Below are 16306 nucleotides of genomic sequence, written 5' to 3'. Positions count from 1 at the left end.
TAGGCTTTTATTATATAGGATATTACCCTCTCCCGCAACCTAAAACCTGTATCGTTCTTGATAGCCATGTCAATGGCTATGTAAAATCATGAGTTTATTCACATTTACCCTTCCTTTAGCAGTGTTACTGGTCAAAGATCCCTATAATCCTGGAACTTAAAAATATTAAGATTTCTCTCTTAGATTACATTTAAGACAGTGTGGCTCTTATTCCCTTAATAACAGAAAGAAGTTGGTTTGGACCACCATCCATAAATGTAAATTTATAGATTCAGTAATCCATTAATGCTGGGTAACTTAACATTATTTGAATTGTTTTATATATCCTACTTCTTTTATTATTACCATCAATACCATCTCAGTTTACTTCTGATTCTGTTTCAAATGACTCAGAAACTATCATGAGTACTTACTACAAAATTGATTGATATATGCTACTCTATAAGCCACAAAAATCATTGAAAATTGAGTCAAAACAGAAAACTTTGAAGTTACAAAGTTGAAATACTAGACCTAGAGGCAAAGGAGTAAGGAGCTTTTATAATAAAGTAAGTTAAAGTAGTATGTTCCTCCATCTCACATCTATTAGGAATGGCAAGTATCCAAAAAAAAAAAGAAAGAAAATAACAAGTGTCGACGAGGATGCGAAGAAAGTAGAACCTTTGTACACCATGTACAATGAGGCAGCTGCTATAGGAAACAGTGTGGTGGTTGCTAAAAAAAAAATAAAAATGGGCCATGGCCAGTATGGCTCAGTTGTTTGAGCATTGTCCCAAGCACCATGAGGTTGCCAGTTCGATTCCAGTTCAGGGCATATGCCCGAGTTGTGGGTTTTATCCCCAATGATGGACACACAGGAGGCAGACTATCGATGTTTCTCTCACTGGCATTTCTATATTTTCTCTTTCTTCTTCCCTTTCTTCTTCTTCTTCTTCTTCTTCTTTTTCTTCTTCTTCCTCTTCTTCTCTCCCTATCTCCCCCTCTCCCCTCCATCACCCTTCCTCTCTACTTCTCTCTCAAAAATCAATAAACAATTTTTAAAAAATCAGTGAAAATTAAAATTTAAAAAAATTAAAATAAATTTATAATTTACCATATGATCCAGCAATTCCACTTCTAGTTATATTCCCCCCAAAAAATTAAAAGCAGGAGTTAGAAGAGATATTTGTACACCATACTCATAGCAGCATTCTTTATATTATCCAAAAGGTGGTAGTAACCCAACTGTCCACTAAGAGATGAATAAACAAAATGTGGAATGGAATATTATTCATCCTTTAAAGAGGAGGACATTCTGGCACATGATCAAACATAGATGAACCTTGAAAACATTTTGCTAAGTGAAACAAACTATTAACAAAAACGACAAATACTGTACAAGAAATACTACACAAGGTACTTAAAGTCAGAGAGACAAAAGTGGAATGGTGGTAAGCACAACCTAAAGGGGCGAAGGTAATGGGAAATTATTGTTAGATACATACAGAGTTTTAGTTTTACAAGATAAAAAATGTTCTGGGGATAGATGGTGATGATGGGATAGCACAATGAAATGAATATACTTAATGCCACTGAACTATACACTCAAAAATGGTTAACATGGTAAATTTTATGTTATGTGTATTTTACTACATTTAAAAGTATATAGATATATGTCTCTTCTACCTTGTCTACTAACCAGAACTCAGCCTAAACCAATAAAAACTATATTTGGTAGAGGTAATTTAGAAAATGAAGTCTACAAATCCTAATATTCAATAAGAGAAGAAAAAGTGATCCACTAAGATAAAAATACAAGTAAGACAAAGTCCCAAGCACTCAAAAAAGAAACTACCTCTTCCATCGTTTCCTCAATATGAGTAGAAACAGGTTCAGGAGATCTGAGACCAACAGGTACAAACACTGGAGCTTTGTTTATTTCTTCTGGCGCAAGATAAAAGCTTTCTTCTTCATAGACAGATTCAAAATCCTCACCATCATCTTCATCCTCTTCCTGGGAAGCCCTAAGAGTCACCAGCATGGCCTTGGGAGCTCTAGGTTCCTTCTTAGAAGTCTTACTCCGAATTCGTTTTGATCCACGCCCTTTATTGACAGTTGGTTTGATCTTTCGATGCATTCTCCTTTCAGTATGATCCATCTCATGTCCGGAGGCAGAAGAGATAGCTGTTCTTTGATTGAGAGCAATTTTAGAGTAATTTGATTCTTTTAATAGTTGTGAATGGCTGGAGGTTTAATCAAAATTACAACATAGTCACTGCACACACAGGATAATTTTATTAAAAACCAAACTTTTACACTGAAATCCCAACTCAAGCCTTAAAATGAAAACTCCCACCACTCATTCTGTCAAAAATTTATACTGTGAAAAGAAAACACTTACTATTAGTTTCTCATTCAGCATTATCTGAATATAAAAACATAAATAAATACAATTCTTAAAAAATAAATAAAATAAAAGTCTTAGTTATCTACCCACAAATTTTTCATAGTAAGTTTTATTTCTGGGCCATTTCCCCTCTTGCTACAGAAGTGGAGATAAAACACAAGACTGGAAATTAAAAAAGGAATGACAGTCAATGGGCCAATAAATACAGAATAGGAGGTTAAAAAGTGATACTGGTTATTCTTATTGGGTAAACAGATTAGGATAAAAGAAAAAAAGAGGAGGCAAAAAAATCCATCAAAACAATGTTGGTTTTAAGAACTTAGTTCCCTTCCACGTTTCTTGAAAATGACAGAAGAGGGTACCCTTCACCTATGTTTGTGCCCCTGTTTGAATTAGTACTCTAATTATTAAGGTACTGCACGCAACTCTTTGGTCAGGCTTCTTCATATCTACCATACTTAATACCCAAAGATGTTAAATGTAGGATAAATAAAATCTTCCTAAAAAGATCCAAAGGAAGTAAATATTCAGTAAATAAAATCAAAAGGGAAGAGAAATAGACCTATCAATAAAAAACAATCTACACTTCTGTTAACAAGATATCTCTTACTCTATTAGTAAATTAAAGTAGGACATCCATAAAGAATAGATTTTTATTTCTTCTGCTGAAAGTAGTTATGTAAAATTTTACCTTGCTAATTTACTGAGATGCTGCTCTTCAACAACTGGAGACACAGAATTATCCCCTTCAGTTTTCTGTCCAACACTTCCCGATGGTCCAACTTCTGATTGAAGGTCTTTCTTGGCCAAAGCAGCCTCTTCAGAACCTACACAATCTTTTCTTGCTGAAACCTCCAGAGATGTTAGAAGTTCAGCTTTTTCCTTCAATTTAAGAAGAAACAGCTAATATTACCACAAAAACAATCTCTAGGGCAATTTGATTTGGTAGTTTGACCTAGAGTTCCAAACTTGCTTACACACACACACACACACACACACACACACACACCATGACTGGTTTCTAAGTTTTTATAATATTAAAATGCCACTCAATTTTTGTGAAAATGACAATATACAAAATTAAATATTTTTAATGTTCTTCATGATACTGACAAAATACAACCCACTGATAAAAATTATATATTTTCAAACTTACCTTTTGAAGGAACTGGGTGTCAGAATCTCCTTGCTGCAGCAAATTATCTTCTGGCCTCCAGGCCTCACCCGGATCTGCTCTGTCTTTTTCTATAACTCTTTCCTCTTTCTTATCATGTGTTCTTCCCAAATTTGGCTCAGGGTTTTGGAACTGCCTTCTTATCAATTGTGCGGGACTAGAAACACAAGTTTTATGTTCATTTCTAGAATGAAGTACAAATCATCTTGAAGAACAAAAATCTGAATTCTTTTTTAATGTACCAGTTGTTAAACAATTTTTTATACAAACCAATCCTATGTTCAAAGGACTATATGTAAATTGGCTATGCTGATATGAAAGCAAGAACATAAATGCTTTTGCAGTATAACATCCATTTTCTGTATAGCCTGGGAAACAGGACTGAAGGGTGCCCAGTTCGATTCTGGCCAAGGGCACATGCCTGGGTTGCGGGCTTGATCCCCAGTGTGGGGTGTGCAGAGGCAGCACATCAATGATTTCTCTCATCACTGGTATTTCTATCTCTTTCCTACTCCCTTCCTCTCTGAAATAAAAAAGTGTGTGGGTGTGTACGTATATGTATATGTATATGTATATGTATGTGTGTGTGTGTGTGTGTGTGTGTGTGTATGTATGTATATATATATATATATATATATATATATATATATATATATATATATATATATTTTTTTTTTTTTAAAGAAAAAAAAGCAGGAAAAAAAAATTCTAGTTCATGCCCTAGCCGGTTTGGCTCCGTGGATAGAGCGTCGGCCTGCGGACTGAAGGGTCCCGGGTTCAATTCTCGTCAAGGGCACATGCCCAGGTTGCCGGCTCGATCCCCAGTGGGAATCAATAAAAATATATTTTTTTAAATATTCTAGTTAATAATTATTATTTTATACTTTCATAAAAATTTCAAGATATGAAGTTATATAAAATTAATTATGTAAGCCGAGACTGGTTTGGCTCAATGGATAGAGCGTCGGCTTGGGGACTGAAAGGTCCCGGGTTCGATTCCGGTCAGGGGCATGTGCCTTGGTTGCGGGCATATCCCCAGTAGGGGGTGTGCAAGAGGCAGCTGATCGATGACTCTCTCTCATCGATGTTTCTGGCTCTCTATCTCTCTCCCTTCCTCTCTGTACAAAATCAATAAAATATAATTTAAAAAATAAATAAATAAATAAATATTAATTATGTAAAAATCCAACCTTTATCTTTGGAAAGTTTAATGCTTTCTGATTTAAAGACACACTCACCTCATCTTTTTATCTAAAACATCAATTTTGTTAATATGAAGGTTTTCTAGAAGAGTCACGTGACTCTGATTTTCATACATTCTTCCTTCAGAAACTTTAGAGGATATATCTTCAATTTCAGTTCCAATTTGATAATTTGGCTGAAATGACAAAACCATATTTGTGTATTTTTTTAAAACAACAGAATATACCTTCTAAAATATTTTGAGCATTAAGAAAGGCATTTAGCTTTTTAAAATGAAGATTCAAACTGGATATGTTCATAATCACCTAATTTAGAAAGTTTAAGAGATTTTTGCAGTAATATGTTTAAATGATGCTTTTAAAAGTACATAACCATCTGTTATGAATTACCCCCCCACAAAAAGAAGTTTAATGTTGTTGTTTTTTAAAGAATCAGGAGGGCCGAAACCGGTTTGGCTCAGTGGATAGAGCATCAGCCTGCGGACTGAAGGGTCCCGGGTTCGATTCCGGTTAAGGGCATGTACCTTGGTTGCGGGCACTTCCCCAGTGGGGGGTGTGCAAGAGGCAGCTGATCGATGTTTCTCTCTCATCGATGTTTCTAACTTTCTATCCCTCTCCCTTCCTCTCTGTGAAAAATTAATAAAATATTGATATATTTTTTAAAAAGAATATTTATATATTTTTTTAAAAAAAAGAATCAGGAGGTTCAAATAAAAATTACAATCACTTTAAATCTAGATTTTTACTATAACAGACAGAGAAAAGGACAGAAAAACAAGAACTGTTGAAATGGACATTACATTACTAATATTTGCTTCTAATATCACAAGAGCCATCAATAAGAAATGGTTTAACTATCAGAATGTTTATGCAGCAGTTAAAAATAATGTATCCCTGTATTCTTGACAGAAAATATATTAAAAGTATTCACATTAAAACATGCATGTAATCTTTCAGTATTTAAATTTACATACATATCCACATATGCATGCATGGGGATATATCTAGTAATATACAACAACAGTTTTTCAATGGTAATCTCATGGTGGTCAGATTTGAGGTAGTTATTATTTTGTATTGATTGAAGATTTTCACAATGAGTAGTTTTTTAGTAAGGAAAAAAATAAAATTATATTTACTTTTTTTAAAATTCAGAATGGTAAATCTGAAACAAAACTAGATATATTATGTAATCACTGAATAGAGTAAGTGTCAAATTACATAAGACAAACCTGAGCTATCATTTAATGTTTTAATTTGAATTTAAAGGCTCAACTCGATTATGTAACAATAACTCACCACATTCAGTAATTTCTTTTCAGTTTCATCTTTTTGTAATTTTGTCCTTTCTTTTTCAACTATGCCTTTAGCTTCACCTTTTTCTTCCATTTGCCTATGTCCAGCCTTTTTTATGTTTGGTCTAGGTCTCTGAAGGCGGCCCCTAACTGGTCGAGTAGTATGGATAATACTTTCCTTCATTTCTTGTTGAAAAGTGTTTATATTATTATGATTCCTAGAGGGAAGGACAAAGAAAAATAGAGGAACTTGATTGTAAAAAGATGAAAACTATAAAAATGTAAAATTTGAGAATCCTTTAATAAAATTACCCTCTCAATAACAATTTACTTTCTGATTATAAATATACCTTTTTTTATAAAAGGACATATTATTTCAATTATTAAAAGGTAATGAGCCCTAGCCAGTTTGCTTAGTGGCTAGAGCGTTGGCCAGCAAACTGAAGGGTCCCAAGTTTGATACCACCCGGTCAAGGGCACATACTAGTACCTCGGTTGAAGGCTCGATCCCCAGCCCCAGGTCTGGTTGCATGTGGGAAGCAACCAATCGATGTGTCTCTTTTACATCGATGTTTCTCTGTCTCTCCCTCTCCCTTTCACACTAAAAGTCAATTAAAAAAATATCCTTGGGTGAGGATTTAAAGAAAAAAAAGGTAATGAATTTATATGAGGTACCTACAATATTCCTATTCATAGAAAGAAAGTGCGATCCTGGTTGCCAAGACCTGGAGAAAGGGAGGAAAGGGGAGCTTTGTTTAATGGGTACAGACTTTTAGGTTGGGAGAATAAAGTTCTGGAGATGGATGGTGGCAATGGTCGCACAATGTGAATGTACTTAATGCCATTAGACTGTATACTTAAAAAAATGGTTAAAAACTAAGTGTTATGTACTATGTATTTTACCACAATTTTTAAAATATATATTTTCAGAGGGGAAGAGAGAGGGAGAGGTAGAATGATGAGAGACAATCAAGGATTGGCTGCCTTCTATTGATACACGCCCCGCACTGGGGATTGAGCCTGCAACCCAGGCATGTGCCCCTGAACGGAATCGAACCCACGACCCTTCAGTCTATAGGCCAACACTCTATCCACTGAGCCAAACCGGCTAGGGCTTTTACCACAATATTTTAAAACACAAATAATAACTTACATACATATATTTCTTAAATGTATTGCTTTGTATAAAATCTTAAGCAATAAACAGTGAGCATAAGCAGACAAGCATAAAAAGGTGTTGAACTCAATCTGATTTTCAATTTTACAGGCAGTCTGCCATATAAATACTAATAAACCAAGTATAAAATTCTTTATATTCACTGTTAAAATACATTAATACATCTTAATTTTAAAAAAAGAAATATTTGAAATAATTCTGTCTTATTTTAGATTTTCAAAGGACTATCACTGTTTACCCAATAGAAACAGGTAATTCCTTTTCCTGGGCTTGTGTAGACTGAGAGGCCTCTTCAGATTCACAAAAACTTGAAGGTGAAAGGTTCTTTTGTGTCAGTTCACATGGTAACATCCCAGCCTCCTCCTGCCTATGATCTGATTTGTCTTTTTCTTTTGATGTCATCAGAGAAAACGCATCCTAGAAAGAGATTAAAAATCATTTCATTGAGGATGGTAAAAGAATAGGGAAATAGGAAATTTCATATACTATTAGAATAATAAATTTGTATAGTCTTTGTAGAGAAGAATAGAACAGATCTATGAAAAATTTTATTTTCTAGCTATTCTACTTCTAGAAATGTATCTTATAAAAATATTCAAATAAGTACCAAGAAAATGACATAAAAGGATATTTATTATAGCAATATTGTGTGTGTGTGTCGCCGCAAAAAGAGAGAGAGAGAGAGAGAGAGAGAGAGAGAGAGAGAGAGAGAGAGAGAGAGATTGGTGATTCAATTTCCAGTCAGGGCACATGCCCAGATTGCATGCTCGAACCCCCGGAGAGGGGCATGCCAGAGGCAGCCAATCAGTGTTTCTCTCACATCAGTGTTTCTTTCTCTCCCTCTCTCTCTAAAACAGGGTGGAAAACATAAGGCCTGCAAATTCATTTGGTCTGGCCCTGCCAAAGCATTAAACCTGCGTTAACTAAATGTTTGCAGGCTAATTTTTAAGTTGATAATTTTGTATGGCCCGAGAATGATGTTATAAATATCCAAATGGCCCCTGAGAAAAAAGGTTCCCCAACTTTGCTTTAAAAAGGCAATTTAAAAATCTTAAATAAAAAAAGTGTCAGTGAGTAGATTCAAAATTGCTACATGATTAACTTGGCAAGGACAGATGGAACATTATAGAGGACTTTCATTATTTAGAGTCTATATTTTTTCCAATTTGGAATTTTTATAATAAAATAATTAATAAAAAAGTGATTTATCTTTTAGAATATAAGATTAGAAGAATAAAATACAAATGTTCAAGTACAATAAGAACTAAGTATTTTAAGATGCAAAATAAAAATTTCAATTCAGCCGAGACCGGTTTGGCTCAATGGATAGAGCGTCGGCTTGGGGACTGAAAGGTCCCGGGTTCGATTCCGGTCAAGGGCATGTACCTTGGTTGCGGGCATATCCCCAGTAGGGGGTGTGCAAGAGACGGCTGATCGATGACTCTCTCATTGATGTTTCTAGCTCTCTATCTCTCTCCCTTCCTCTCTGTACAAAATCAATAAAATATATTAAAAAAAAATTTTTTCAATTCAAAGTACTTTACATATTTAGAATACTCAATTTATGAGTGCTATTTCATTTCAAAGTTTGTTTTTTATATTTTTTTATTAATTTCAGATAGGAAGGGAAAAGAAAATAGAGAAAAAGAAACATCAATAATCCCAGAGAATCGCTGAAACTGGTTTGGCCCAGTGGATAGAGCGTCGGCCTGCGGACTGAAAGTTCCCAGGTTCAATTCCGGTCAAGGGTATGTACCTTGGTTGCCAGCACATCCCCAGTAAGGGGTGTGCAAGAAGCAGCTGATAATGATTCTCTCTCATTGATGTTTCTAACTCTCTATTCCTCTCTCTTCCTCTCTGTAAAAAATCAATAAAATATATTTTAAATAAATAAATAAATAAATAAATAATCCCAGAGAATCATTGATCTGCTGCCTCCTGCATGCCCCCTACTGGGGGTCTAGCCGGCAACCCAGGCATATGCCCTTGACCCAGACTTGAACCCAGAACCCTTCAGTACGCAGGCTGACACTATATCCATTGAGCCAAACCAGCTAGGGTGGTTTGCTGTTGTTTTTTAAAAAATATATTATTGATTTCAGAGAGGAAGGGAGAGGAAGAGAGATGGAAACATCAACGATGAGAGATAATCATCGATTTCTTGCCTAAGGCATAACATCTACTGCAAATTGAGTCTGCCAACCCAGCATGTGCCCTCATGAGAATTGAAATACAACTTTCTGGTTCTTAGGTCAATGTTCAACCACCGAGTAACAATGGCTGGGCTCATTTCAAAGTTTTTGATGCTATATCACATAATCTTAATTTATGAACTAAGTAAGTAAAATATCTCCTTTAACTCTTACCAAGCTCTTTGTTTTTAAATCCTCACCCAAGGATATGTATTTTTAATTGATTTTAGAGTAAGAAAGGGAGAGAGAGAAAGAAAAAAAAAAATTGATGTGAGAAACATCGATTGGATCGAAGCCCCAACCTGGGTATGTGCCCTGACCAGGAATCGAACCCGAGACCTTTCAGTGCACGGGACAATGTTCCAACAAACAGAGTCACACAGGCCATGCTCTTAACTTTTTATTTCACCTTCACAACAGAGTGAAATAAAAAATTATCATTCCGCCGAAACCGGTTTGGCTCAGTGGTAGAGCGTCGGTCTGCGGACTGAGAGGTCCCGGGTTCGATTCCGGTCAAGGGCATGTATGTTGGCTGCGGGCACATCCCTGGTGGGGGATGTGCAGGAGGCGGCTGGTCGATATTTCTCTCTCATTGACGTTTCTGGCTCTCTATCTCTCTCCCTTCCTCTCTGTAAAAAAATCAATAAAAAAATATATTTAAAAAAAGAAATTATCATTCCCATTTCCCCTATAAAGAAATTGGTTCATCATTTGGCTATAATCACAAAGCAAACAAAGATCATAACTTGAACTACATGCAGCCCATGCTTCTTAAATTCCTTCCATCACATACTTGCCCATCATAAATATTTGAGATTCTTACACAAAATGTGGTACAATGAGGCACATTAAGTACAGCTACAACAAAATCACACATGGTAAAAATTGTATGAGGAAATACTTGTGAAATTTCAATTACAAGTGTTTTACTTTATTAAATAAAACAAAAGAGCCTCCATCTTAAATATCACTCACAGATTGAGAAGGGAGAGTGTTCATTTGTTCACCATCCTGTTGTATCATAATAGTCTCTATTTTATCCATTTCCAATTTCTTCCCAGGTACATGTTTTTCTGCTTCCATAGTTTCTCTTTTTAAAGTTGCTCTTGATAAGTTTGGTTTTGGTCTTTTGAATCGACTTCTCATAAAAGGTGCTGGCTTAAATGGCTTTTGTTCTTGAGGAAGAGATTTGCTTTTGGAACAAAGATTATCATGCTTTAGAATGAATTGAAGGGGCAGTGGGAGAGGAATCTTAAGACAACCTTAGAGACTGGATGTAAATATTTAATTCTGATTCTTAACAGGAAAACAAATTGGACCATTTGGTAGATTCTGAAAAAATGAGTGGTACAATACAGATAGATATAAGCCTATGAACTATATCATCTTTACACAAAGAAAATATAGGTATGATTTAAGAATATAAGTTATATACAACTGTTTGTAATTCTAACAATCAACTGTCAGAATATTCTCAATCCTCTCTCCCACTCTTCCCCAAACCAGCTTAAACTCTCTAACACTATGCTATAGATTATGTCTTGAAATCTTACTTAACATAATTGTAAATATAATTTTATATGCTTTTTCTTTAACAGCACACAGACCTATAAAATCATACCTTAAGTTAATATCTGAAAATTGCTCTGGAACATCTGCAGATGGTGTCCCCTGGTCTTCTGTTTTATCAAGTTCAGAAGTCTTCAAAGAAGTCTTCCAATGACTCAGCTGGCCGGACACTTCCTTTTCAGTATTTCCCTTTTCCTCTACAGGTGTATGCACCACAGATAGGACTTCATTGCTAATGTTCTGGAAGAATAGTCACAGTAAATCAGCAATTATACAAGATTCCTTAAGCATCTCAAACAAAAATCCTACTATATTCTAAACACTTTTCTTTAAAAATTCAGAAGTTTCTTTTTTTAATTTTTAAATAAAACAAAATTTACAAATGTTAAAACATAAAATTCTGTTAACTCTTCTTTACATATTGCATATTTATATTTCCAAGCCACAAATGCCATTGCTGTCCGTTCAAAAAAAAAAAAAAAAGTCCTTGAAAATGTGTTAGAATAGGATGAACTTCAAATAACTGAAAACGTTTAATAAAAATAACTTTTAAAAGTGGAATAAATTGGGGTGGGACAGGAAAAAATGGAGAACAGCTGATACATTTATAGTCAAAAGAAATAATTCTGATTTCTTTTATTCCTTTTTATCTAAAAGAGTAACTTCAAATTGACATTAAGAATATCTTTTCCACAATTAAAAAATGTTTATTATTATTTTTTCTTCCAGGCTCCAAAACATAGAATTTAGGACTAAGAAAGACTTTGGGCTTTAGAGATTTTAAACATTGTTGGACTCAGAATTGCAATTTATTTTTATAATGTTTCTCCGAAAGAGCATTATAAAAAATGTTTAGGGACGGAAAAGTACATACTTTGATATTTAGTGAAGGCACAGCACTGCAATCAGCACTTCTGCTCTGCATTAAATCTGTCTCAGTTTGTAGTGAGGTCCCAGTCTCCTCTGGTTCGTTTTCCCTTAGAGAAATATCTATTTTTTCAGTTTTTTCCAAACCTGCCACCATTTCTTCTACAGCACTGATCTTTTCTCTTGAGAAAGTTTCTTTTCCAATTTCTTTCAAATCTGCCTCTACTTCTCCTGTAACTCTGTCCTCTGGGGTCTTTTCCTGTGTGGATATTTCTCTTCTCCTGGTTTCTTCCAAATTCATCTCTCTTTCCTCAGTGGCATTAGTCATGGTCACCTCTGGTCTCTCTTCCCTTGGAGAAATCTTCCTTCCAGGTTCTTTCATCACTGCTTCCTCTTCCCCTACAGTGTTGACCTCTGGGGCCTTTTCCTGTGTGGATATTTCTCTTTTCTCTGTTTCTTCCAAATCTGTCTCTCTTTCCTCAATGGCACCAGTCACCTCTAGAATTTTCTCCCTTTGAGAAATCTCCATTCCAGTTTCATTCAAATCTGTCCCCACTTCCCCTACTGTTTTGACCTCTGGGGCCTTTTCCTGTGTGGATATTTCTCTTCTCTCAGTTTCTTCCAAATCCGTCTCTCTTTCCTCAGTGGCATTAGTCATAATCACCTCTGGTATCTCTTCCCTCAGAGAAATCTCCATTCCAGGTTCTTTCATCCCTGCCTCTGCTTCCCCTACAGTGTTGACCTCTGGGGCCTTTTCCTGTGTGGATATTTCTCTTTTTTCTGTTCCTTCAAAATCTGTCTCTCTTTCCTCAATAGCACCAGTTACCTCTAGAATTTTCTCCCTTGGAGAAATCGCTCTTCCAGTTTCTTTCAAATCTGTCACCGTTTCCATGGTGAAGTCAATCATTTCTGGTTTCTTCTCCCTGAGAGAGATGTCTCTTCTCCCAGTTTCTTTTAACTTCGATTCAATTTCCTTTGTAGTGCTAGCCTCCACTGGTACCTTCTCCTTTGAGGAGATTTCTAGTCTTGCTGCTGTCTTTTTCCCAGAAACAGCAATCTCCTCTGGTAACTCTTCCTTTGAGGAAATGTCTCTTCTTCCAGTTCTTCTTCCTATATTTGGCTTTGGTTTCTGAAATCGACTCTTTAGAACTGGAACCTGTTTGAGTATATTTGCTTCATTATCCTCTTGAATACTATAAAAAGAAAAGACACAGTTAAATTTTAAGCCAGATTGTCTGTTGAAGAGATGATGATTGAGAACTCACTACTGAAACACGAGGGACTCTCAAATTAAAAATAAGAAAATTAAAAAAGCCCAAAGATAGTGTTGCTCAGTGGTTTAGCACTGAAATATGAACCAGAAGGTCATGGTACAATTCCCAGTCAGGGTAAATGCCCAGTTGTGGGCCCATTCCCTGGTAGGGGGTGTGCTGGAGGTAGCCAAGCAATGATTCTTTCATAACACTGATGTTTCTATCTCTCTCTCTTCCTCTCTGAAATCAATAAAAATCAAATTAAATTAAAAGAGAACCCTGGCCAGGTAGCTCAGTTGGTTAGAGCGTTGTTCCATTTGCCAAAGTTGCAGGTTCAATCTCTGGTCAGGGCACATATAAGAATCAACCAATAAATGCATAAATAAGTGGAACAACAAATTGATGTTTCTCTCTTTCTCTCTCTCTCTCTCTCAAATTAATCAATCAATAAAATTTTTTTTTTAATTTAGTAGAGAATTTATTAAAAATAATAAATTTAAATTAAAATCAAGAGGAAAATTTCATCTTTTGAAAATATGGTAAAATTTTAAAATAATAAAATATCTATTTACATAGAGATACATATAAAGAAAAAGTCATCAGTAAGGTCAATTAGATTAGCAGCTAATTGGCCCTGAATAGTTTCCTACTAATCCTCATTCACACCATTCTTCACAAACACTGCTGGAGAAAAACTCTCCAGGCTCTACACTATAGCTCGCCCAATTTGTGTCTGCTATGCCTACATCCTTGCCCTATTATCATTTACACAGACATATGCTTACCATAGAGTTAAGGGACCCACTTATATGGCCAGCCTTGACTGGCATCCCAAACCGCTGGATGGAGGCACGTTTTAAAAAAGATACAGCCTTCTAACTAAGAACTAGGTTCACACCTCCTCACTTTTAAAAGCAATTTAAAATGATATTTCCTGTACAGACATTTCTCTAAGAGAACACATTTCTCTAAGAGAATGGGACTAAAAGGAAGAATTAAATGAACAATATTTGGCAGTTTCCTGAGTGTTACTGGGCATTTCAGTAATGTTAGTCTGAACAAATGTATACAACAGCTTTTAAAAAATGAGTTAAAACTGCCCTAGCTGGTTTGGCTCAGTGGGTAGAGCATCAGCCCGTCGGCTGAATGGTTCCGGGTACAATTCCAGTCAGGGGAAAATACCTCAGTTGCAAGCTTGATCCCCGGCCCTAGTCAGGCCATGAAGAAGGAAACTAATCCATGTGTCTCTCTCACCTCAGTGTTTCTCTTGCTCTCTCTGTCTCTCCCCCTCCCTTCCACTCTCTCTAAAAAAACTCAATGGAAAAATATCCTTGGGTGAGAATTAACAAAAGAAATTTTTTTTTTACTTTTTAAATTATTTACAACTACGGGTTAGTGCTTGTTTGAACTTGTCTATGTCCCAACCTATCTTCCTTTGTTGAAACGTTTTTTAATACAATTTTTGATAACACAAATTGTACTTGTTCATATAACTGAGGTGTTTTTCAACTATCATTAACTTTAGTAATAGGTAATATTCAATGTAAAATTAATACCAACTGGTAAAAGAAATTTAACTTAGTTAGTTCTCAGTGGGTTTTATTCTGTTTTCTGACTTATGATACTTTTCATTTCCATCCAGAAATATTTAGCTTTTAATAAGGTTTGTGCACTAGCAACCTTGGTTTGGTTATCATGGGAAAAGATAAAGTCTATATACATAAAAGCCTAAGCAACCGAACGACGGGTCACTATAACACGCACTGACTACCAGCGGGCAAACGCTCAAAACAGGAGCTGCCCACTGGTGGTCAGTGCAGTCCACCAGCCAGGCGGCAGCCACTCACTCCCTCAGGAGTCCTGCAGGGCCAATCTCCATAGAACAGCACAGGCACCAACGGACCAGCACTGCCAGCACAATCCAACAGTACCGCTGGCCTCCTGGAAGTCAGCCTCAGGCACTGTGGCCACTTTTCCTCCATCAACACTCAACAAGGAAGAAACAATATAAAACATCAGGTGGCTCCCAACAACAGGCGTGAATGTCAGCAGGATGGATCAGGATCTCAGGCTGGCAAGGGTGTCCCATGCCACTCAGAGGGCTGATCACATCCAGCCCCCTATCTTACCCCCCTGGAAACTCCACCCAAACTTGTGCACGGGCCTCTAGTATCATTATAAAGTCACATTTTAAACACTAGCATATTCTTAAAACATTAAATGCTTTAAGCAAAAGATTTATTAATAATATCAGTACTTTAATATAAATTCAGATATAAATTCAGATTTTAAAATACAAATACACAATGTTACAATTATATTCCATTTAAATAGTCTCAGTAATCAAAAGTCTTTGATAAACTTTACTTTTATGGATAAATAATCAGTAACACATTACTTGGAGCTCATGAACAAACAATCAACAAATAGTTCTAAGTACTTACTACATGCCAGGAAGGCATGTGCTAGGAACTGGAAATACAATGGTGAATGAGAAAGATCTCCTCCAATAGAGCTTATCTCACCTGCGTAATTAACTGAAGAGCAGTACCCGAGATTAGAAATCAGATATGAAATTGTACTGAATTATTCCTCAACTTAAAACATATAATGGACCCACAACTCTCCAAGACCACAGAATTTAAGGAAAAAGGCAAAGAAAAAAAGAGGATCATAAGTGAAGAAGATAGAAGAATGTGCACACGATTACAAATCTACTCTATGGTCCACATGTATTTTTCTAAAATACAGTTTAAGAATCAACAAAGTATTTATAAACATCCATAAGATAATCATAAGAGTACACAGGATGCCAAATTAGCCTAGGGAAATTTTTTAGGTATATTTGCTAATTTACATAACCAAGAAGAATTTTTAATGCATTCTTCATCTCAGAGTCTCTTTATTTTCTCTTACATAGCATCTTGACAGTTCAAAGTGTTTGGGAGGGAGGAGAAGTGCCTATTAGACAAAAAGAGACCTATGGTTTGATTAAACATAGAATCTTAGAATTGTTTTTAAGAATGTTGGAGATTCAAAGACAAGAAAGATCACATGATAAGACAGAAAGGACACTGCCTTGGAAAAAAAGTTGTTGAGATCAGACTGGTTATACTATATAGTAAAAGCCTAATATGCAAATTGACCAAACAATGGAATGACCAGAAGAATGATGGGTCACTATGACAAGC

General features: G+C 35.7%; 1 protein-coding gene across 8 annotated transcripts in view; it reads right to left on the bottom strand.

Moving 5' to 3' along the window:
• The window catches only part of BDP1 (BDP1 general transcription factor IIIB subunit), a 73265-nt gene that overhangs the window by 20118 nt on the left and 36841 nt on the right, over nucleotides 1-16306 (bottom strand). For 5 of the 8 annotated variants that reach the window (XM_084880880.1, XM_084880884.1, XM_084880885.1 and 2 more), the window contains 9 exons: nucleotides 11870-13055; nucleotides 11048-11235; nucleotides 10402-10618; nucleotides 7473-7651; nucleotides 6062-6275; nucleotides 4799-4938; nucleotides 3543-3744; nucleotides 3078-3268; nucleotides 1835-2222 (listed from right to left, as the gene is read on the bottom strand). In XM_084880880.1, coding sequence (XP_084737006.1) covers nucleotides 1835-2222; nucleotides 3078-3268; nucleotides 3543-3744; nucleotides 4799-4938; nucleotides 6062-6275; nucleotides 7473-7651; nucleotides 10402-10618; nucleotides 11048-11235; nucleotides 11870-13055 — 2905 coding nt within the window. The remainder of the gene's footprint in view (nucleotides 1-1834; nucleotides 2223-3077; nucleotides 3269-3542; nucleotides 3745-4798; nucleotides 4939-6061; nucleotides 6276-7472; nucleotides 7652-10401; nucleotides 10619-11047; nucleotides 11236-11869; nucleotides 13056-16306) is intronic. The other 3 variants (XM_084880882.1, XM_084880881.1, XM_084880883.1) reach the window with 3 other exon arrangements.

The sequence above is a fragment of the Pipistrellus hanaki genome (genome assembly GCF_964339955.1).
Source record: "Pipistrellus hanaki genome assembly, chromosome: 4".
Taxonomy (NCBI): Eukaryota; Metazoa; Chordata; class Mammalia; order Chiroptera; family Vespertilionidae; genus Pipistrellus; species Pipistrellus hanaki.
This window is presented reverse-complemented; position numbering and strand designations above follow the sequence as displayed.